Source organism: Chiloscyllium plagiosum, unplaced genomic scaffold (genome assembly GCF_037043375.1).
Source record: "Chiloscyllium plagiosum isolate Xiang-an unplaced genomic scaffold, Cpla_swu_hap1 HiC_scaffold_7, whole genome shotgun sequence".
Lineage (NCBI taxonomy): Eukaryota > Metazoa > Chordata > Chondrichthyes > Orectolobiformes > Hemiscylliidae > Chiloscyllium > Chiloscyllium plagiosum.
The window spans coordinates 2885841-2910941 of NW_028270145.1; the positions used below are offsets into that span (position 1 = coordinate 2885841).

Sequence of the window (25101 nt, forward strand, 5' to 3'; positions counted from 1 at the left end):
GCAAAACAAAACGTTTGACAAAGTGCCTTTACAGTAATACTCAAATTCTGTCCTACTAATTAACCAATAATATTATAACTCTACTTACCATATAAATATTTCCTGTATTGAGACTGATTTATAACACATGAATAAATCAGAAACGCTGAGGTTGAAAAACTTGCAATCATCAGCAACAAAAAAGTGCTTCTCTATAAAACAAAATTGTATAAATAGTATTAAATGGAAAAGAATAACTGAATTAACATTATGTCCATTTATGTATCTTTCCATCACATACATTCCCCTCCACTATCAATATAGAGCAAAGAACAAATCAATTTCTGAAAAAATTAAACAATATACTTTAAGCTTAATACCATTCCTCAGAGTCCCAGAAAACTACAAGATGCCTATAAGAAAAATAATACACTAGTAAATATTTTAAATTAAAAACAAACATATGGTACAAATAGAAAACAACAGGAGAAACTTATGTATATTAAAGCTGCATAAAACAGAGTTACTGCAATGCAATTCTGAACTACAGATTACAGAACAACCTTGATTATCCCACAGGCGGGGAGTACTTTGTTCGGATAACGGATAACGTTCTTACAGGACTTTGAGATCTTGTTTGGATAATTGACATTCAGATAACTAAGGTTGTTCTGTACGTTTAATGTCTGATATGTATTAAGTACATCCTACTTGAATAAACCATTACTTTTCTTAAAGACTATCAGCTCCTATTTGTAAAATTAACTAAGTACAGGTGAAATCTGTGGCTGATCTCCTTCAACCAGCTGTGAGACTACTTCTTCCCTCCACACAGCTTGATGACATTTTAATTGCAGACTGATCAAGCAGAAAACATTTCAAAAAAATAACACCAATGTTATTACGACTGACAAGAAAATATTTGCATACAAAATATTCAAAGTCAAAGCCCCAAGATGAAGATGCTTTCCAGTTGACTGAGAAAACTAATTGGTGCACTGCACAGTGTGTTCCCTTTTGACTTAAGTTGGTTTTAATTCACTTGAACTTGCTTTTCCTGGTTTCAGGTGGAGTCACTACTATGAAACAGTCCCAGAGCATGGAACAGATACATTTTAAATATTCTAATTGTACCAACCTTCACCATCTCATCTGGCATACATGCACCACCCTGTGTGTGAAGAAATTGCCCCTCAGGTCCCTTTTAAATCTTTCCTCTCTCATCTTAAACCTATGTCCCATAGTTTTGGACTTCTGTACCCAGGGAAAAATACCTTAGCTACTCACCCTTACCGTACTCCTCATGATTATACAAACCTCTATAAAGTCATCCCTCAGCCTCAGACGATTCCTGGAAAAAAGCCCCAGCCTATTCAGAATCTCATATAGCTCAAACCCTCCACTTGAGACAGACAAAATGAAGACTGAAGTCAGGAACAATTCAGGTAAAAGTTAAGATAAAATCTGAAGAGGAGAACATTAGTTCTAACTTATTAGATCATAGCTAATTACAGAAACAATAAAATTGGGAACATTCTAATCCACTGAAATTGTCATCGTGCTACAAAACTGGATAAGAAACATCTTTTGTTTCCACCTCCTACATGCTCTGAAAATAGTCATTTTTATGATCACTTAAGATGCATGTGCTCTGGTAGCAGTTATGTAGCATGTGTTTTAGTTCCACACATGAGGACATGCATCATAGCTGACTGCCATACAATATATACCTCACTTTAAGGTTCTGACAATCATACTTCCTTTTATTAAATTTAAAATAAATAGCATGTGTATTCACTAGAGACATAAATTGACTCTTTCTGATTTTAAAGTTAAGGGTGGTGTCAGTAAGCACGTCTTCATAGAATTATAGAACAGTTATTGAACAAAAGGAGGCCACTTGGTCTTTCACATCTGGGTCAGCTCTCTACATAAGAGGCTAGTAAAAATTGACACTTTTCAATCAAAAGGCTGTTAATGATAAGTCAATTGCAAAATACAAAAACAATTAATAGATTTTTGGCAGTCAAGTTCTGGAACACAGGTGTGATCTAATTAAATACCAAACAGTCTCAAGGGACTGAATTGTCCTGAATCACCACATCCTTCAACCAGGGCCACAATGTGCAGTAGAGTTGCAGGTAGACAGGACACTGAAGGCAGCATTTGTTGTGCTTGAGTATTAGACTTGGGAAGTCATGTTGCAGCTATACAGGACACTGGTTAGGTCATTTTGGAATACTGTGTGCAGTTCTGGTCTCCTGCCTATAGGAAGGATGTTGTGAAACCTGAGAGGATTCAGAGAAGATTTACAAGGATATTGCCAGGATTGGAGAATTTGAGCTATAGGGAGAGGCTGAATTGGCTGGGGCTATTTTCCCTACAGCATCGGAGGCTGAGGGATGGCTTTATAGATGTCTATAAAATCATGGTGGGCACAGATAGGTGACTAGCCAAGGTCTTTTCCCTCGGGTAAAGGAGTCCAAAACTAGAGGATATTATTTTAAGGTGAGAGGGGAAACATTTAAAAGGGACCTAAGGGGCAAACTTTTCACACAGAGGGTGATGTGTGTATGGAATGAGCCGCAAAAGGAAGTGATGGAGGCTGGTACAATTACAACATTCAAAAGGCATCTGGATGGATATATGAATAGGAAGGGGTTAGAGGGATAAGGGCCAAATGCTGGCAAATGGGATTAGATTAATATAAGATACCATAGTCAGCATGGACAAGTTGGACCGAAGGGTCTGTTTCCATGCTGTACAGCTCTATGACTCTTTGCAGTGTGACCTAATAAATGACGGATGAACAAATACTTTGCCTCAGTCTTCACTATAAAAACATACAAAAACATTCCAGTAATAGCCATTAATTAGCAGGTGCGAGAGAGAAAAGAACTTAGTGAAGTTATAATCACGATGGGACATGGTACTTGCAAACTGATGGAACTTCTGGCTGACACATCTCCATATGTTGAAGAACTTCATCCAGGGCTCTTAAAAGAGGTAGTTAACGAACTAATAGATGCATTGGTGTTAATTTTCTAAAACTCTCTCAATTCAGGAAAGGTTCCATCAGGACGGAAAGTAACAAATATAACTCCTCCATTCAAGATGGAAGGGAGGCAAAATGCAGGAAACATTAGGCTGGTTAGCTTAATGCTTGTCATGGAGAAATTGTCAGAATTGATAATTAAACTGTAATTATACTATAAATCTAGAAGCATTTGATAAGGTGCCACATCAATGGTTATTGTAGAAAACAAAAGGTCATGGCATAGAGGCACATATTAGCACAGATACAAGATTGGCTGGGGAGCAGAAAACAGGAGGTAGGGGTCTGACCTCGGGTATCAAGGACTTAGGTGAGTGGAGCAAAGGCATGGTCACTAAATTAACAGACATCACTAAGATAAATAGGAAAGTCCTTTGTGAAGATGAAATTAAGTTGAAGTGAAATATAGCTAGGTTGAGTGAGTAGGCAAAAATCCAGTAGATGAACTAGAATGTGGGAAAATGTGAAGTTGTACGCTTTAATGGTAAGAACACAAAAGCAGGGTATTATTTAAAGGGAGAATGTTTGCAGAATCCCATGATGTGAAGGGATCTAGATATTCTAGTACACTAATCACGAAAGTTACTCTGCAGGTACAGCAAGTAATCAAGAAGTGTAATGAGATATTAACAAGAGGAACTGAACAGAAGAGTAAGGATGTTATGCTTCAGTTGTACAGGGCATTGGTGAGACCGCATCTTGAATACTTTGATTTCTTTATTAAAGGAAGGACAGAAATGCATTGGTCATGGTTAGGAAGCCTATCAGATTGATACCTGGAATGAACGGGTTGTCTACTGGCTGTATCTGTTTCTGTTGGAGTTTAGAAGAGTGAAGCATAGAAGATATTGAATAATCGTGGCAAGGTGGATACAGAAAGGATGCTTCCTTTTCTGAATCAGGTGAAAACAAGGGGGCACTGTTTTAAAATAGAGGTTGCCCTTTCAGGGCAAAAATGCAAAGAATTTTTTTTCTCTCAAAGGGTGTGTGCAGCTTTCGAACTCACTGCCTCAGAGAGTAGTGAGGTAGGGTCATTGAATATTTTTAAGACAGAGGTTGATAAATTCTTGTTATGCAAAGAAACCAAGGGTTATTGGAGGTAGATGGGAATGTGGAGTTCAAAACACAAAGAGATTAGCCATGATTTTATTGAATGGCTGCATAGGCTTTAGGGAAAAATGTACCATTCCTGCTTCTATTACATATGTTCATTTGGACCAGATCATCCATGCTGCTGAGAAAACAGTGTATGTGAAAGAACAACAGAATAGACAGATGATATGAGTTTTAAGAATTCCTTACTTGTATTATTCTTTTACACACGAGAAGAAGGAGAACTAATGGCGCAAAGATTCCCAGAATAAACCCTACACAATAATGAAATAATTCATTCCTGCAAGAGGAAAGAGAGATTACTTACAAATAATGATTTACGGTTGCAATAATTTGTGAAACAACTCATGTTACAGGAAACCAGGGCCCCTGTGACACAGTGTTAGTGTCCCTACCTCTAGGCCGGAGGTCCCACCTGCTTCAGAAGTGTGTCACAACATGTCTGAGCAGCTCAATCAAAAATATCTATCACAGGAAACTCTTTGATTTAGCCCCACCCTACCACATAAGCATTTACTTCAGTATTTCAGAACACTAAATAACTAAATATTTTCAGCCATGGAAATGCACACCATTTAATATGATACAAATAGCGAGCAATGTGACAAATCTAATTCTTCACAAAAATATATCTTTCTTCCCAATTACTGTTTCCTTTTTAATGATTTACAAAAGAGTAAGAACATTGGAAATCAATCACTTTTTTTGTTTAGTGTTAGATGTTTGATAATAAGGATAGCACTTGCATGAGAGTAACTAAAGCTAATGAATCCATTACACTGTGGACAATTTAGTATTGCAAGAAGATTAGATGCAAGTACCTGCTAATGGATTTTGCATAAACGAACAGGATAATTCCAGCCACAAACAGAGAAATCAGCTTCAGTTCAAATTCTGCAAGAAATACAGATTATATTAAATCTCAATTGTTTAGGTTTTCACACTTGATTATTTAAACATAAGTGCATCTGCCTCCAGCATTCTTTCTTCTGTGGAGATAGTGTTGTTTTCTTTAAAGTCGGCACTGTGCTGTACTTCCTGAAGAGGAATGTCTGAATTCTTTGCAGAAGTGCATGAGAAAAAATTGAAATGGCTAGGTGGGAATCGACGAGTTAGCCAAATGAATGAACACATCGGACACTGCAAATGAACCAGCAGCACAGTGGTGTTATTTGTAAAATGCACGCCAAAATATAAATGGAAAGAATTGAAAGAAAACTATAAACTAGATTATACAGGTCGCCACATTCTCATCTTTCCACGACCCTACCCAAGCTGCCTGTTCTGGAGTCATTATACACTGGGAGCACTGATAACTGTGGTGCTGGAAGAGCACAGCAATTCAGGCAGCATCCGACGAGCAGCAAAATCGACGTTTCGGGCAAAAGCCACACTGATAACTGTGTCAGGGGCGGGATTTCCACACCCTTCTCTCGCTCCGGTCTTGTTTGTGTCTTGTAGCCTTTTGCTGTGATCATCAGGAAAGATGCGAGCCTGAGAGGGGGAACTATTCCAGGCAGGGGAGGCCTGTAGGTCAAAACCTCCCTGTACATGGATGATGTCACCATTTTCTGCTTGGATCATTAGACTCTTGAGCATCTACGGCCAGTGTGAACTAGTCTTGAGAGCCAAGGTAAACCAAGACAACATATTCTTTGGGAACTGAGCAAACTGATCCTCTATTCAATTCCCTGTCAGGACAGATTAACTAAAGCTGCTAGGAGTATGGTTGGGAGAAGTCAAGGTGAGACAGAAACTGGGCTTTTGGGAGCACCGCTCCCTCTCCATTGGAAGTAAAAACCTGGTCATCAGGTGTAAGGCATTCTCTCAGTTATTGTACATGGCACAGACACAGTCCATTCCCAAAACCTATGCCGCTGCAGTCACCTGAGCCATTTTCCAGTTCATCTGGAGGTGTAAGATGGACCACGTCCACAGGGACACCATGTACAAAACTCGGAATGAGGGGAAGAATGTACCCAAAGCTGCCCTCATCTTGATGGTCACCTTTGTGTGTGGCTGCATAGACCCTTGGTACGCAGTCACTTAGTGACACAATGACTGAGGTTCTATCTGTCCCCAGTGTTGCGAAAGATGGGACTGGCCTCATTGCCATGGAACGTTCCAAGTAGTTTGACCGTTCTATATCACCTGTCCTTCGTGAAAAAATTTGCAAAGAGGAACATGTCCATCAGGAAGTGGTCAACACATAGCATCCTCAAGACCCTGCGAGAAAGGGCGACGGTGGATTCTGTTGGGTTGTTCCCTGAGCAGACTGACAAAGTCATTTGGCAGAAAATCTCATCACCAGAATTTTCTGACATGTACCAAAACATCACTTGGCTGGTGGTAAAAAGGACACTATCTGACTACTTGTCAAATCCTTCAGGTACGACCAGACTCTCTGCACCACCACACTCGAAAAGGGGGAGGGGAAGGGAGACTGTCACACATCTCCTGTTGGAATGTGCCTTTGCAAAGGAAGTCTGGAGAGAGATGTGACGGTACTAGTCGAGATTCTCCAAGATGCAGGACTCTGTGGTCTATGGGATGGGACGCACATCAAGACAAACATCAACTGTCCCTGGAGGACCATCAGCTCAGTGAAAGACACTCTTTGGACTGCCGAAAACTTGTTGGTCATCCAGGCTAAGGGGTTTACCTCGATGGGCACATTCCAAGGTCCAGGTCTACGTGCTGCACACTAAAGCTTGAGACAGCTGCTGCCAAGATGCAGTGGGGAAAGACCACTGTGAGCTTTTCTTGCTGAAGTTAAATGTGGGTCTGTTCAGTTATTGGACCCTCCCGATGCCTTAGAAATATGTAAACATAGTCTTATATAAGAAAGAAATGTCTTTTGGTTTATTTATTTGGATAGTCAAACTCCAATGTTTGTTTGTTTCTGCATATGCCATGTACAGAACCAACTGCTTTAGTAACTATGTATATAAAGATATTTTTACAAATAAAGTACATTTTTGAAATTGAAAGAAAAGGGAATTTTCACCCCCTTCAGGGAAGTTCCGTGTTAGAGAACTGCTGGTCACTCTGATTGTCTGCTTTGCCCCTGCAGTGCCAGGTTTGAGTGGTGGGGGCTGTTTTTGTGGGAAGCCAGGCTATACACAAAGCAGACGTTATCCAGTGTGACTTAAAGCTAAATTTTAGGGTACTGGTGGACCACACTGGCAAACCCCAATGAGGGGTGAGTGGATTGGTTGCTGGGAGACAATTAAAAAGAAGCCAGACATTGCAGTGAAGAGACTATGGAGATGTTTCTGATAGCCAAAGAGGACCCAAAAAAAATTTGCTCTCTACATGAACCCTGAGCTTGACTGATATTAGATTGCACAATAAAAGATGTTGGGCTACTAACCTAGGGAGTGCTTTACCAATCCTAAACAAAATAGCAGAATGAGGAATACAATGGGCTTAATGGCTGCTCATATCACCCCAACCTCAGTAAAATGGGAGATATGTTTGAGTAGATGGGAAACTGATAGGAAGAACAAACACTGCATTTTAGAGGCAGATGCCTTGTAACACACTGGAAGAACAGTGCAAGCCTAAGTAGTGTCAGGAGGTGGAGAAGTTAATAGAAAGCTAATAGCATGCTGGTCTTCATAACAAGAGGAATTGAGTATAGAAGCAAAGAGGTTCTTCTGCAGCTGTACAGGGCCCTGGTGAGACCGCACCTGGAATATTGTGTGCAGTTTTGGTCTCCAAATTTGAGGAAAGACATTCTGGCTATTGAGGGAGTGCAGCGTAGGTGCCCAGAATGGCGGGACTGTCTTATGTTGAAAGATTGGAGCAACTGGGCTTGTATACCCTTGAGTTTAGAAGACTGAGAGGGGATCTGATTAAGACGTATAAGATTATTAAAGGATTGGACACTCTGGAGGCAGGAAACATGTTTCAGCTGATGAGTGAGTCCCGAACCAGAGGACACAGTTTAAAAATAAGGGGTAGGCCATTTAGAACAGAGTTGAGGAGAAACTTCTTTACCCAGAGAATGTGGGTGTGTGAAATGCTCTGCCCCAGAAGGCTGTGGAGGCCAAATCTCTGGATACTTTCAAGAAAGAGTTGGATAGAGTTCTTAAGGATAGTGGAATCAAGGGTTATGGGGATAAGGCAGGAACAGGATACTGATTGAGGATGATCAGCCATGATCATAATGAATGGTGGTCCTGGCTCGAAGGGCAGAATGGCCTACTCCTGCACCTATTGTCTATTGATGTTTCATTGATGCTGCCTGGCTTCCTGTATTCTTCCAGCCTCCTGCTTGTCTACCTTGGATTCCAGCATCTGTAGTTTTTTTTTGTCACTAACTTTCTAACACACCAGCAGGGAGCCCAAAAACTTAGCCCAATTTGTCTTTTGGGAACCAGTCCATAAAGTACACCAAAAGAGAGTATTGTCGATGCTGAAAATCTGAAAAAGAAAGCCCTCAAAGCACTGGAATAAATGCAGGTCAGATAGCCTCTGCAAAGAGAAAATGACAGCTAATATTTTAAATCAATGACCTTTCATCAGTTGTTTCATTCCTCAGAGATTTGGCCTAACCTACTGAGTGTTACTTGCATTCTCTTCTTCTTCCACATGATACACTGGTTGGTGTGTGGTCATAGTTTAAATCCAGCATTGCTGCTATCCAGTAAATTTGCCTGTTTAAAAATATATTTCCTCACAGTTTCCTGAAATTTTCACAGATGTGTTTATCAATTCACAGATCTTCTCAGTGTGAATTTGCAGTTTTGACACTATGCATACAGGCATATGAACTGAGCGCATAGAAGGAAGCTATTTGGCCTCTCACATCTATACTGAGTTGACAAGGTGGCTTTGAAATGAATATTAGTGACAGTGCTTGTAAAGGAGTATAAAGTAAAAACAAAAACTATGCTAGGATTATATCAATCAAAGCTTAGAGTGTTGTGGGCAATTTACACCTCAGGAAAGATGCAAATACTCTAGGAATTGTTTGGAGGAGGCTTACCAGGAAGAGATCAAAGAAGAATGAGTAGTTGGAAAGAGCAGATATGCTTAACCTCATATTGTCTTTTTGTCTTAAACTCTGTGATTTCCACAAATACCTATCTAAATCATTTTTAAAATTATTTTTGAAATCAGCCCAAATAGATTGATCCAGATACTGGTAACTGGAAAAAAATATCCTTTCCATCTCCTCCAGACCTTTACCCAGGCATTTTGAATACATAACTTTGGATCAATGCCCACTCAAGAGAAAACTTTTATCCCCCATGTTCCTTCTGAAAACACCTTATCATCTTGACAACTTCATTACATCACCTCTTAGCCAACTCTTCCCATTTCTTCTCATACCTGTTGTCCCTTATCCTTGAAATGATTCTGGTTAAACATCCTCTAAGCCTTTCCTGAGGCCATTGCATATTTCTTGAAGTGTCAATGGTCTATAACATGGTAGTTGACGCCCAAATAATGATTTATAAAGTTTACCATGATCTTGTTTTATTTTATATTCCTCTGTTTATAAACGCAAGTAACTAACGCATTAACAAATCACCTTATCAAATGCTATCTTTAAAGATTTGTGAATGCCAGGTGTCTCTGCTCATCCACACTTTCACTATTATGCTATTTATATTAGTTACTCACCAAGTATTTCACTTCACATCATCTGCTAACCTATTTCTTTTATTCAGAAACATATAACTGAACTCATCGTGATCATTGACTTTGTCAAGTTTTGTATAATCTGCAAACTTTATAATACTGCACCCAGATCCAGGTTGTTCATATACGTTGAAAATTATAACATGACCACAAATAACCCTCTGAGAACATGACTGCAAAACATTTCTCAGTCTCAAAAACATTCACCCCTCACCAGTGTCTACTTTTTGTCACTGAGTCAATTCTGTATTTATACAACTTCTTAACCTTCATTCCAAGGGCTTCCATGCTTCTTAATAAGCATCTTGTGTTGCACTTTGTCAAATATCTTTCAAACGTCCACATATACAACATTTACTATATGGTCTTGATCAGTTAGCTCAAATAATTTAAATAATACAATCAACATTGTCAAGCATAACTTACCTTTAGTAAGCCCATGCTCGTGCACCTTGATTAAACCTCACTTTTCAAATTGGAAGCTAATTCGGTCTCATAATTTTTTCAAATAAATTCCCCAAAATTGATACTAGGCTGATTCACTTTATGTTCCCTGAGTTTTGCTGTCTCTACTATTTATAATAATGGCAGAATATCAGCAACCCTTCGCCCCCCTGGTATTACTCCTGTTCCCACTAGAATTGAAAGATTGACTAAGATTTAATCAACTAACCTAATATCTCATATTGCTGAGTGCCATATTTTGTCACAGAAAGCTCATTTGGAGCATCTTGGAATGCTTTACTTCATTAAACACAATATACTAACACAGCTAGTCTTTGCTCTATTTTGCATGATATGTGCAGTGCTATCTTAAATAATGTAACTCATTTGAACATATGCTCAGCTCTATATTTTTGTATGTTTTATTAAAAGAACCATGGCAGTATTGTGAGAGGATTTAAAAAATAATAGAAAACATATGCACTATTTTGTCTTGTATGGGAATCACCTTTTCCAATTCATAGTTGATACAAGGAGCATGGAGACAAGAAACTCTCCCTAGGGTAGGGACAAAAGTAGAGTTAATAGTAAAATATGTTCAGAGTTGTTGCCACAACCAAACTCAACAAGACTGTTGAGCAAGATGATAAACTAAAGAAATCTTAAATCATGGATATAGCTTCAATCAAAATTACATTTTGGAACTCATATATTGCAACATCAAAATAGAATGATTAAATCTCAAATAACCTTAAAACTTACGTTGCCTTTTTACAGTAATGGTGTATCTTGCATGAAGCACCTTGGGTTCTACTTTGAAACAGGTTTTACTATTACAGCGTTCGATATTTATGATGAATTCAGTAGCTGATGAATATGAAGATGATACAACTTGATAGTAAAAATATTTAATAAAGTCTTTCAGTGTTTCTGGTTCATGAAAACTACTTTCTTCTGCAGGGTAGGTAAGTTCCATTAACTCAGAACTCTTTATATTCACCTGTGAAGAAAAGATATTAGCTTTAAAATTAGACCATGCTTTTGTTGAAACTTCATCAATAGGCTGAACAAACTCTCCAAATTAGTGCTTGTAATATAGTGCAGAAGTAAAATAATCAAATAAAGGGTAATTTGTGCTTCCAAGATAGACAAACAAAATACCTAGTGATTAGCTACTTCCAGCCTTGATTTCAGTTTTCATTAATTACGTACAAACATATGCACCAGGAACAGGAGTAGGCCATTCAGCCCCTCAATTCTCTTCGGTCATTTGATCAGATCATTCCTGATCTGATTGGAATCTCAAATCCACATACCTGCTCACCCTGATAACCTTTCAACCTCTTACTTAACAAGAATCCATCTACCTTTGCCTTAACAATATTCAAGAACTCTGCTTCCCCAGTCTTTTCAAGGATAGAATTACAAAGACTCATGACACTCTGAGGAAAACATTTTCTCCTCATTTCTGTTTTAAATGGACAAACCCTGATTTCTAAACAATGATTACTATTTCTAGATTATACCAGTAACAGGAAACATCCTCTCCACATCTACACTATCAAGACTCTTCAGGATTTTATATGTTTCGATCAAGTCAACTCTTACTTTTCTAAACTCCAATGGATACAAGCCTAGCCTGTCTAACTTTTCTCATAAGATAATCCGTCCATTCCAGGTATTAGTTTAGTAAACCTTCTCTGAACTACCTCCAATGCATTTATATTCTTCCTTAAATAAGGTGACTAATACTGTGCACAGTACTCTTGATATGGTAATATCAGTGCCCTGTATAAATGATGCATAACCTCCATACTTTTGTATTCAATTCCTCTTGAAATAAATGATTATATTCCATTAGTTCTCTTAATTACTTACTGTACCAGCATACTATACAAAGATAAAGCTGAAGCATTCACAACAATCTTCAGCCAGAAATGCCTAGTGAATGATCAATGCGGGCCTCCTCCAGTGGTCCCCAGCATCTCAGATACCAATCTTCAGTCAGTTTGATTCACTCCACATCATTTCAAGAAATGGTTGCAGGCACTTCTTACTGCAAAGGCTGCGGGGCCCTGACATCATTCCAGCAATAGTATTGAAGACGTGCTCCAGAAATTGCCATGTCCCTAGCCAAGTTGTTCTGGTAAGCTACACCAGTGACCATTAAATATCTACCCACCATGTGGAAAATTTCCCAGGAATTTCCTATACAGAAAAAGCAGGACAAATCTAACCCAAGTAGACAGGCAGGAGGCTCGAAAAACATAGCAAGCCAGGTAGCATCAGGAGATGGAGGAGTTGATGTTTTGGGTGTATTTCGGCCTCCTGCCTGTCTACTTAGGTTAGGTTTGTCCTGCTTTTTCTGTACAGGAAGTTTCTGGGTAATTTTCTACAGGGTGGGTAAATGTTTAATGGTTATTGGTGTACCTTACCAGAACAACATGGAACAGGCTGGAAGAACACAGCAAGTCAGGCAGCATCAGGTGGTAGAGAAGTGACGTTTTGGGTGTATGCCTGTTTACTTTGGATTCCAGCATCTGCAGTTTTTTTTTGTCTCAAATCCAACCAAGGCAATTACTGCCCCATCAGTCTACTTCAATCATCAATAAAGTGATAGCACTGTTCTATCAAGCAGCACTTGCTTAGCAATAACCTTGCTGACTGTTCTGCCAGGGCCTCTCAGGTCCTGACCCCATTGTAGCCTTGGTTAAAATATGACAAACAAGCTGAATTCCAGAGATGAAGTAAGAGTAGTTGCCCTTGACATCGAGGCTGCATTTCTCTGAGTGTGGCGTCAAACAGCCTTCGCAAAACTGGAATCAATGGGCATCAGGGAGATTGGCAGTTCTGACAAAGGGTCCATAAGACCATAAGACCATAAGACATAGGAGTGGAAGTAAGGCCATTCGGCCCATCAAGTCCACTCCGCCATTCAATCATGGCTGATGCGCATTTCAGCTCCACTTACCAGCGTTCTCCCCGTAGCCCTTAATTCCTCGAGACAACAAGAATCTATCAATCTCGGCCTTGAAGACATTTAGCGTCCCGGCTTCCACTGCACTCCGTGGCAATGAATTCCACAGGCCCACCACTCTCTGGCTGAAGAAATGCCTCCGCATTTCTGTTCTGAAATGACCCCCTCTAATTCTAAGGCTGTGTCCACGGGTCCTAGTCTCCTCGTTTAACTGAAACAATTTCCTAGCATCCACCTTTTCCAAGCCATGTATTATTTTGTACGTCTCTATTAAGTCTCCCCTTAATCTTCTAAATTCCAACGAATACAATCCCAGTATCCTCAGCCGTTCCTCATATGTTAGACCTGTCATTCCAGGGATCATCCGTGTGAATCTCCGCTGGACACGTTCCAGTGCCAGTATGTCCTTCCTGAGGTGTGGGGACCAAAACTGGACACAGTACTCCAAATGGGGCCTAACCAGAGCTTTATAAAGTCTTAGTAGTACATCTCTGCTTTTATATTCCAACCCTCTTGAGATAAGAGACAACATTGCATTCGCTTTCTTAATCACGGACTCAACCTGCATGTTTACCTTTAGAGAATCCTGGACTAGCACTCCCAGATCCCTTTGTGCTTTGGCTTTATTAATTTTCTCACCATTTAGAAAGTAGTCTATGCTTTTATTCTTTTTGCCAAAGTGCAAGACCTCGCACTTGCTCACGTTAAATTCCATCAGCCATTTCCTGGACCACTCTCCCAACCTGTCAAGATCCTTCTGCAGCCTCCCCACTTCCTCAGTACTACCTGCCTGTCCACCTAACTTCGTATCATCGGCAAACTTCGCGAGAATGCCCCCGGTTCCCTCATCCAAATCGTTAATATATAATGCGAACAGCTGTGGCCCCAGCACCGAACCCTGCGGGACACCGCTCGTCACCGGCTGCCATTCTGAAAAAGAACCTTTTATCCCAACTCTCTGCCTTCTGTTAGACAGCCAATCCTCAATCCATCCCAGCAGCTCACCTCGAACACCATGGGCCCTCACCTTGCTCAGCAGCCTCCCGTGTGGCACCTTATCAAAGGCCTTTTGAAAGTCTAGATAGACCACATCCACTGGGTTTCCCTGGTCTAACCTACTTGTTACCTCTTCAAAAAATTCCAACAGGTTTGTCAGGCATGACCTCCCTTTACTAAATCCATGTTGACTTGTTCTAATCAGACTCTGCTCTTCCAAGAATTTAGAAACCTCATCCTTAATGATGGATTCTAGAATTTTACCAACAACCGAGGTTAAGCTGATTGGCCTATAATTTTCCATCTTTTGCCTTGATCCTTTCTTGAACAAGGGGGTTACAACAGCCATCTTCCAATCATCCGGGACCTTTCCTGACTCCAGTGACTCTTGAAAGATCTCAACCAATGCCTCTGCTATTTCCTCAGCCACCTCTCTCAGAACTCTAGGGTGTATCCCATCGGGGCCAGGAGATTTATCAATTTTAAGACTTTTTAACTTTTCTAGCACTATCTCTTTCGTAATGGCAACCATACTCAACTCAGCCCCGTGACACCCTTTAATTTTTGGGATATTACTCATGTCTTCCACTGTGAAGACTGACGCAAAGTACTTGTTAAGTTCTCCTTATCTCCCATCACTTGGCTTCCTGCATCAGTTTGAAGTGGCCCAATGTCTACTTTTGCCTGTCGTTTGTTTCTTATGTACTGAAAGAAACTTTTACTATTATTTCTAATATTACTGGCTAGCCTACCTTCATATTTGGACTTTAAACATTAATTTGTTTGTCTTTCAACAGATGCTGCCAGATCTCCTGAGATTCTCAAGTAGTTTTTGTCTTTGTTTCAGATAACCAGCATCACATTTCTTTGTTTTATTTCAGAGTAGTTTGTTGCTTGTAGATTGTCCATAGACAATAGAGATCCAATCACTGCCACAATTTATAATAATATCTGGAGTACTGAAGATATTATGGAGTATCGAGATTTGTTACTTAGTGCATAAGTGGTATAGCTCACAATGTGACACAATCAACAACACTAAAGAATAATTTTAAGTGTACTTATTTTTATGGATTTGATATTATTTCATCAGTTACTGTGGTTAATGTATGCTGAACAAAGAGAACTTAGAGTGCAGGTTCATAGCTTCTTGAAAGTGGAGTCGCAGGTAGATAGGAGGAGAAGAAGGCGTTTGGTATGCCTTCTTTTATTGGTCAGAGTATTGAGTACAGGGGTTGGGACGTCATGTTGCAGCTGTACAGGACATTGGTTAGACCACTGTTGGAATATTGAGTGTAATTCTGGTCTCCTTCCTATCAGAAAGATGTTGTGAAAATTGAAAGGGTTCACAAAAGATTTACAAGGATATTGCTAGGGTTGGAGGATTTGAGCTATAGGGAGAGGCTGAACAGGCTGGGGCTGTTTTCCCTGGAACGCCGGAGGCTGAGGGGTGACCTAATAGAGGTTTACAAAAGTATGAGGGGCACGGATAGGATAAATAGGCAAAGTCTTTTCCCTGGGGTGGGGGGAGTCCAGAACTACAGGGCATAGGTTTAGGGTGAGAGGGGAAAGATATAAAAGAGACCTAAGGGGGAACTTTTTCACACAGAGGGTGGTACATGTATGGAATGAGCTGCCAGAGGAAGTGGTGGAGGCTGGTACAATTGCAACATTTAAAAGGCATTTGGATGGGTATATGAATAGGAAGGGTTTGGAGGGATATGGGCCGGGAGCTGGCAGGTGGGACTAGATTGGGTTGGGATATCTGGTCGGCATGGATGGGTTGGACCGAAGGGTCTGTTTCCATGCAGTACATCTCTATGAGTCTATAAATAACAAATAAAAGGCTAAAAAGAAATGTTGCTACATTCGACAAACATTAGTTTACAAGGCATGGTGGCTCAGTGGTTAGCACTGCTGCCTCACAGTGCCAAGGATCTGGGTTTGATTCCACCCTCAGGTGAATGTCTGTGTGGAGTTTGAATGTTCTGTATGTGTGTGGATTTCCTCCCACAGTCCAAATTTCTGCAGATGAGGTGAATTGGCCATGCTAAATTGCTCACAATGTCCAGGGATATGTAGGCTAGATGGGTTAGCCATGTGGAATGCAGGGTTACAGGAATAAGGTGGGTCTAGGTTCCCGTCTCAGGTGACTGACTGTGTGGAGTTTGCATATTCTCTCCGTGTCTGTGTGGGTTTCCTCCGGGTGCTCTGGTTTCCTCCCACAGTCCAAAAACATGCAGGTTAGGTGAATTAGCCATGCTAAATTGCCCGTAGTGTTTCGGGAAGGGGTAAATGTAGGGGAATGGGTCTGGGTGTGTTGTGCTTCGTTGGGTCGGTGTGGACTTGTTGGGCCGAAGGGCCTGTTTCCACACTGTAAGTAATCTAATCTAATCTAATCATAACTTCATTAGGTTGGAAGATCTTCTGAGGGAGGGTGTGGACTCAGTGGTCAAATGGCCTGCTTCCTTGCTGTAGGGATTCTATACGTATGATTATTTAAGCAATTATAATAATGTCAGGCTAAGCCAATTTTCCAGGAGAACATTATTAATCAAGTCATTGCACAGAATGGTTATAACAAAAGAGGTGCAGTCAACCCGTTATGTATGTGCTGGCTCACTGGATAAACAATTCACCTCAATCCATTCTCCCTTCTTCTCCCCGCAGCCTTGAAAATTCATGACTTAAAAATAATAATTAAACTCCCTCTTGAATGCATTAATTGAACTTGCCCCCATCACCCTCTTAGACATTGCAATTCAGATCATCTGTAGAAACTCCTGATCCTTTAAGTATTCCTGTAGGATCAAAATATCTACCAATTAATGGGTAGATGACCAACCAAAATGGAGAATGTAGCAAACATATCAAGAGTTCTCATCAAGAACATGCAGAGGTGAAGTTGAGGTGCTGGAACAGTCACACAAACCTCCAAAAAGTCATGGGCCTGACCATTCAAGCACCAACTTCCATGCACGTGGCAGAACCTGCAGATTGGGCATTAGATTCTGAGACGACTGATAAATCTATCGAATTGGAGTAGAAGCTAATTACCCTCAATCTCAAGGGGATCAGAATCTTTTATACACAAATACATGAACCACAGCAATCAGAGTACATAGTTACTCAAATAATTTGCTGCCCTAAGTTATCACATAGGAAAGAAGTGATGCTAAATTCATAATTATTTGACTGAAAAAAAACCAGGTACCTTTCAAACACAATTAATCTTTTTGATTCTATTTTCTATGACTATACATACCATAGCTCTAAACACTTTGTTTTTTCTTTTTATTCATTGATGGGATGAGACTGCTGCTGGCTAGGTCAGCATTTATTGTCCAGAGGGCAGTTAGAGTCAAACACATTACTGTGGGTCTGGTGTCACATGTAGGCCAAACCATATAAGGATGGAAGTTTCCTTTCCTAAGTTTCCAATGATTGTCAATGGATTCATGGTCATCCTTAGACTTTTAATTCCAGATTTTTATTGGATTCAAATTCCACCATCTATCATGGTGGGATTTGAAGCCAGAAAATTACCTAGGTCTCCAGATTATCTCCAGTGATAATGCCACTAGGCCATTAAAGGGTTTTGAAGCATTCAGGTCTTGTTACAAGACTAACTGTAAATCAATCACACTCGGGAATGATATGCTGAGCGTTGCAATTGCCTCAGAATTAATAATTGCAAAAATAAAATATTTGTATTAATGAATACAACAATTGTTATAATTTGTCATAGTCAAAAACATGGGGTCTCCAGGGTCATTCAGCAAAGGGGAACCCCCTTGATTAATTTGTAAGTGCCACAAAATTATCAAAGATTTTCAGTAAACTGCAAAAAACTCTACTATTTGATAAGTTATTAACAAAGGGGAAGGATTATTAGTGAAAGAATGAAGGACTTTGGAGATTTTAAATGGGTTATTTCAATTTGGAAAGTTTTACCAGCCATTAATGAGAAACAAATACGTAATTAAATAAGTATTTGAAAACATAAAAGTTGAAAATATTTGCAGCAAACAAATTCTTACAAAGAACAATTGTAAGCTGCTGTATAATTATCCATTATTGCGGAATAATGGCTAATGGTTATGGTACTAAATGAATAATCCAGAGAACTGGACTCTGGATTTATAAGGTTTCCCAGTTATTTTGTCATTCAAGGCTTATGAAAACCATATACTGTATATTACCTCAACTGTTGACCAATAATCCACGAAGTTAAGCTTTTGAGAAAATGCATAACAAAAAAGCTTCTTTTCATTTTTGTAGTATACTTCATCGTCGTATATCATTTCTACAATAAAAAATACAAATAGTACAATAACTTGAAGCTTCACATTATTTTATCATTCCTTTTTGAAAATTTAAGATTGAAGTACTGCAACACAATATTTATCTTTCTTCTAAAATAAAATGCCTATAATACTAAAGAATAAAGTCATGAAGACAATTTCCCTGATCAAATTTGGAGCAGACCAGATCACTTACTCTGTATTTAATATATAAAGTTTTAAAAATTCTAAACTCTAACAGATTTCTAAAATACTACCATTTAATAGTGTCTCACAATTATTGCTCTAGTGTTTAATATTATATGTTGTAGGCCTATTTACATTATTTTCCAGTTGTGGGACAATTACACAAATTAATCAGAACACTCTTGCAATATATAACATGTTATCTTTCTATTCCTTAAGCTTAATAAATGTTCACTGAAAAATGAAGATCGGGGGGTGGGGGGGTTGGTTGAAGAATACCTTATCGCTTCCTGTCGTGGCCAAATGAACTTCCATGACCATGAGATGAATATTACTTATGAAGAGTGGTGAGGATACAAATTGTTGGTCTTCTCAAACCTGTGTAGCTGGGAATAGCCAAGTCCACAATAAGGGTGGCTGTCGGCTGTCCCCTGTCGCCAAGTCTGCAGCTTCACCTGGTGTAAGAATGCTACAATTTGGCCAGGATTCGCTTCCTTGGATTTTGAAGAATGTATTTTGGGATTAAGTTGAAGGCGCGCTAAGATACCTCTGGGCAGTGCCGCTGTCCCGATCACCAGAGCGACTGCTGGATAGAGCCAGGTGGCCAGGGCGCTGCCGAGTTGCCATTGCCACATTCCGACCCCCCTCTCGCTATTCCCAGAAATGTCGGCCACAGTAGCGCTCCTCTTTCTCCGTCTCACTTCCCGCTCGCACAATCCCTTCACTTTCGTTTTCTCGCCGCCTGCCAGGAACCGCATGCGCCCTGTGTGTTGGAAAAACCTGCCCCAGTTGTCCCCAGCAGCAAAATGCTGCGTTGAGATCTGCACCAGTTTGGGTGGAATTTACCAACAGTGCAGGAGAATTTTGAAGTTCAGGATTAGTTTGCTGAGATAAATCATTCAAAAAAATTTTTTAAGAAGTCTTATCATCTTTATTAATCATTAAAATGACTGAAGATTTGGAAACGAAAGTTTGTCCGCACAGAGTGAGCGGAGTGTCATCAAACCTTCCGGAATATAAAACTAAATTAGCACCCCGAAAGTTCAGTCGCTAACTTGATAGGGCAAGTTGTTGTTGGTTGCGGGGTGCAGTTGGACTTTCCATTGGTCATTCAAAAGCAGGGCAATCACTCGACGGTGTAATTATTTTATCATTTTGATTGACAAACTAACTAGTGAAATGTCACAAGACCAGTGATGAGGCATCAACTATTCATAGCTGGATTAACGAGATGGGTAAAGGGATCAATGGTGTGGAGAGAAGGCTATAAAGCGTCACGTCTGAGGCTAAGTGAGTGGGTAAATTCAAAGGCAGACGGTGTACAATATGGGAAGTGGAGGGGCTATTCCAATTTGAAGTAAAGCAGAATTGTATTTGAATAGGAATTGGCCGTATAATTCTGCAGTACAGAAGCACCTAGTGTCACTGTATATTTATCATTAAAAGTTGGCAAGTAGATATAGCAAATATTTAGAAAGGCAAACAAAATATTGGACTTTATTACAAAAGTTTTGGAGTATAAAAGTAGGGAAGTCTCGCTATAAACAAAAACGGGAGTGGCCTGAGAAACTCAGAAGGTCTGGTGGTATCTGTGGAGAGAAAACAGTTTATTTTTCATTCATTCATGAGATCTGAGTGGCTGGCCAGCATTTATTGTATGTCTAAATTAGAGTGGTGCTGGAAAAGCTCAGCAGGGTCAGGCAGCATCCGAGGAGTAGGAAAATCGACGTTTCGGGCAAAAGCCCTTCATCAGGAATAGAGGCAGGGTGCCTGCAGAGTGGAGAGATAAATGAGAGGGGGTGGGGAGAAAGTAGCATAGAGTACAATAGGTGAGTGGGGGTGGAGATGGAGGTGATAGGTCAGAGAGGAGGGTGGAGTGGATAGGTGGGAAGGAAGATAGGCAGGTAGGACAGGTCATGAGGGTGGTGCTGAGCTGGAAGGTTGAAGCTGGGTGGGGGAAGGGGAAATGAGGAAGTGACCTTGAGAAGATGGTGGTGAGCTGCCTCTGGAACTGCTGCAGTCCATAATATTTCATCGAAGGGCTTTTGCCCGAAACATCAATTTTCCTATTCCTCGGATGCTGCCTTTTATTTTAGAAGAAAGATAAATATTACCTGACCTGCTGTGCTTTTCCAGCACCACTCTAATCTAGACTCTGATTTCCAGCATCTGCAGTCCTCACTTTTGCCTAACCAACTTGGAGGAGTGCTGATACATTAGGCACAGAAGGACGATACCTGATAATCAAAGAGGTTTCCTTGCCCGTGTTTAACCTGATGCCATGGGACTTCGTGGAGTCCAAAATCGAAGTTGAGGATTCCCAAGGCAATTCCCTTCCATCTGTGTGCCACTGTTCCTCCACCACTGCTGAGCCTGACCTGTCAGTTGGATGGAACACGTCCAGGAATGGTGATAGTGATATCTGGGACATTGCCAAACTCACAGAATCTACCTTACAGTCAGTGTTAGGCTGTTGCTCGACTAGTCTGTGAGAGAGCTGTCCCAACTTTGGCACTAGCCCCCAGATGTTAGTAAGGAAGGCAGGTGAAAGTCCATCACCTTGCTGTGGATATGTAGTCACATGTAGACTTGACCAGGTGAAGATAGCAGGTTTCCTTCCCTGAAGGACATTAGTGACCTAGATTTTTTTTTTGACAATGATTTCACAGTCATCAGTAAATTTTTAATTCCAGACCTTTTTTTAATGGAATTCCAGTTCCACCATCTGCTGTGATGGGATTCAAACCTGGGTTCCAGGAACATTAGTTGTGTTTCTGGATTGAAGTCTAGTGATAAGACCATTAGGCTATCACCTCCCCAGCTAATGTTTCAAGTCCAGTGACCCTCCTTTACAGCTGACGAACTCTTGCTACAACTGTACTAGATACTGGTGAGACCAGACTCAGAGCAATATGGAGAATTTTTGTCACTTTCCTTAAGGAGGAATATATTTGCTTTGCAAGCAGTGAGAATTTTTCCAAAGTAAATTCAGAGACAGGGAAGTTGCCTTGCAAGAAAATTGAGCAGGTTTGGCATTTGACCATTGGAATACAAAAGGTGGTGTTACTGTACCAGACAAACTACTGAGAAACTGTGCCTATGTAGGGCAAGTTAATGTTTCTGGTCATGGGGATTCTAGAACTAGGGAGCACAATTTTTAAAAACATTTAAAACAGAGAAGGAATTTCTTATCTCAGAAGGTCTTTAGTCTATATCATCATCTTCTCCAGCATGCACTGGTTACTTTTCGTCAGATAATCTGTTCAGATATGCTATGACAATCACTGCAGCAGGTGAGAATTGAACCCAAATCTCCTGGCTCAGAGGTAGTGACACTAATATAACATCACGAGAAGCCCCAGCATGTTGGGTCATTGAATACTTTCAGGGCTGAGTTAGACAAATGTTCGATTCTCAAGGAAATTAATTATTATTTAGCCAGGCAGAAAAGTTAAGGCACAATCATATTGAATGGGAGGTCAGGCTCAAGGAGTCAAATGGTTTATTTGTTATGTTTGTATAGTTTTTTACCATTATTAGCTCATTTGTTGGACAAGCCTTCTGCATTTCCATACTGAACCATTTCTGGTGTGCTGAAGTAGAGAACAACCTTAATGTGTACCATATGTTATTTGCACAGACACTGGTTGATCTGTGGGTTTCTTGCATTCATATTCACATTATTTGCAGCAATTTGTTTTTAATTTGGCCCAGTTGGAAATTTTGGCCTATTCAAAATGAAGTTGCTGTCTTTAGCCCAAACAGTGCATGAGGTGAGATGTTTATTTCGTTGTTAATAGTGTTGTCAATTCTGGTTGGAGATATTCCTCAAGATTTAATTATTTGACATTTAACCATACAATGTCTGCTTACGGGGCACCTGTCATGTAATAACTAAAAATGTCACAGCATAGCTCTTCATATTTCCTTGGACACATAGGGTTGCAGGGTAGTTAGCACTGCTGCCTCACAGCACCAGTGTCCCAGGTTCAATTCCAGCCTCAGGTGACTGTCTGTGTGGAGTTTGCACATTCTCCCCGTGTCTGCGTGGGTTTCCTCTGGGTGCTCTAATTTCCTCCCACAGTCCAAAGATATGCAGGCCAGGAAAATTGGCCATGTTAAATTGCCCATAGTGTTAGGAGCATTAGTGAGAGGGAAATGGGTCTGGGTGAGTTACTGTTCGGAGGGTTGGTGTGGACTGGTTGGGCCGAAGGGCCTGTTTCCACACTGTAGGGAATCTAATCGAATCATATATATTCTTTGCAAAACTGTCAGCTCTGTACTGGGACCTTTAGTAAAAGCAAGTTTTTACATGGATTTCAAGCTTCAAAACTGGCTGTGCAGATCACAGAAGTTAATCAAAGAAGTTGAAAAAGCACATCCTACACTCAGTTTAGCACCAATATTTCTAAGATGGAAATGTGTTGCTGGAGAAGCTCAGCAGGTCAGGCAGCATCTAGGGAACAGGAGAATCGACGTTTCGGGCATTAGCCCTTCTTCACCAATATTTCTAAACCTTCCATGACTTTGGACTCAAAGGAGAGATTTCATAGAATTGTAGATTTGATCTCCGGTGCAAGGCTGGACAGGCAGACAGTCATGGAATAGTAACCGCTTCACAATGTTTTCAATCAGCTTGTTCAGCCTACCTGATTAAAGTTCATCTCCACATCAACATGCCTATGTCTCTATAATTCACTGACGCAGCAAGACAATTGGAGATTGCTGCCTCCTAGCTTTAACTACTCTGACTCAAAACCTTTTATGGAAATGTATGAGGATAAAAACATAAATAAGATAAATGAACCTTTTATAAAGATATAATTATATTAAAAAGCTTTCTGAACCACATCTGTGCCACTCCACTTTCAGTCAATATGTGTTGTCACACTATTTGTGTCATCTTTTTCTCCTTATTGATTCCTATGTCAATATCTGAACATACAATAGCCCAGATTCAATATTATGAATAACAGGTGTTCACCATTACTAAGTTGCAAGACAGTAATTTGCAGTGTCTGCACAGTAGTCTGCTGCAACCATTGCCTTTACGTGATTGGATCTAAGGGTATTGGTTTACAATAGTAGGAGAAAACTACCAGCAAATCTTAATAAGAAGTGGTTCTTGCTTAAACAAGATGTAGTTTATTGGATGATGGCAATCAGGTACAAGTTTAGGTGAGACTATTGGGAGACTTCCAAATGTAGATTTTTTTTTACTTCTTCAAGATCCTAAGATAAAGGGACAGCTGGAAAATGGGAAGCCTTTAGAAATGAGATAATGAGAATCCAGAGAAAGTATATTCCTGTCAGGGTGAAAGGAAAGGCTGGTAAGTATAGGGAATGCTGGATGACTAAAGAAATTGAGGATTTGGTTAAGAAAAAGAAGGAAGCATATGTAAGGTATAAACAGGATAGATTGAGTGAATCCTTAGAAGAGTATAAAAGCAGTAGGAGTATACTTAAGAGGGAAATCAGGAGGGCAAAAAGGGGACATGAAATAGCTTTGGCAAATAGAGTTAAGGAGAATCCAAAGGGTTTTTACAAATACATTAAGGACAAAAGGATAACTAGGGAGAGAATAGGGCCACTCAAAGATCAGCAAAGCTGCCTTTGTGTGGAGCTGCAGAAAATGGGAGAGATACTAAATACGTATTTTGCATCAGTATTTACTGTGGAAAAGGATATAGAAGATATAGAAAGTAGTGAAATAGATGGTGACACCTTGCGAAATGTCCATATTATAGAGGAGGAAGTGCTGGATGTCTTGAAATGCATAAAGGTGGATAAATCAACAGGAGCTGATCAGGTGTACCGTAGAACTCTGTGGGAAGCTAGAGAAGTGATTGCTGGGCCTCTTGCTGAAATATTTGTATCATCGATAGTCACAGGTGAGGTGCCGGAAGACTGGAGGTTGGCTAAAGTGGTGCCACTGTTTAAAAAGGGTGGTAAGGACAAGCCAGGGAAATAAAGACCGGTGAGCCTGACCTCGGTGGTGGGCAAGTTGTTGGAGGGAATCCTGAGAGACAGGATGTACATGTATTTGGAAAGGCAAGGACTGATTAGGGATAGTCAACATGGCCTTGTCCGTGGGAAATCATGTCTCACAAACTTGATTGAGTTTTTTTGAAGAAGTAATAAATAGGATTGATGAGGTCAGAGCAGTAGATGTGATCTATATGGACTTCAGTAAGGCGTTCGACAAGGTTCCCCATGGGAGACTGGTTAGCAAGGTTAGATCTCACGGAATAAAGGGAGAACTATCCATTTGGATAAAGAACTGGCTCAAAGGTAGAAGACAGAGGGTGGTGGTGGAGGGTTGCTTTTCAAACTGGAGGCCTGTGACCAGTGGAGTGCCACAAGGATCGGTGCTAGGTCCTCTACTTTTTGTCATT

At 40.3% G+C, this 25101-nt stretch overlaps 1 protein-coding gene across 2 annotated transcripts in view; it reads right to left on the bottom strand.

The window, feature by feature from the left end:
• Positions 1-19405, bottom strand: part of LOC122551250 (nuclear envelope integral membrane protein 2-like) — a 35009-nt gene extending 15604 nt beyond the window's left edge. Inside the window, exons 1-6 of one of the 2 annotated variants that reach the window (XM_043692861.2) lie at positions 19254-19405; positions 18419-18522; positions 11006-11243; positions 4969-5041; positions 4337-4427; positions 89-191 (exon numbers count right to left, since the gene is read on the bottom strand). In XM_043692861.2, the coding sequence (XP_043548796.2) occupies positions 89-191; positions 4337-4427; positions 4969-5041; positions 11006-11243; positions 18419-18522; positions 19254-19341 (697 nt within the window). In that variant the 5' untranslated portion in view covers positions 19342-19405. Of the gene's footprint in view, positions 1-88; positions 192-4336; positions 4428-4968; positions 5042-11005; positions 11244-18418; positions 18523-18985 lie in introns of both variants that reach the window. The other variant, XM_043692862.2, reaches the window with a different exon arrangement.
• Positions 19406-25101: the final 5696 nt, after the last annotated feature.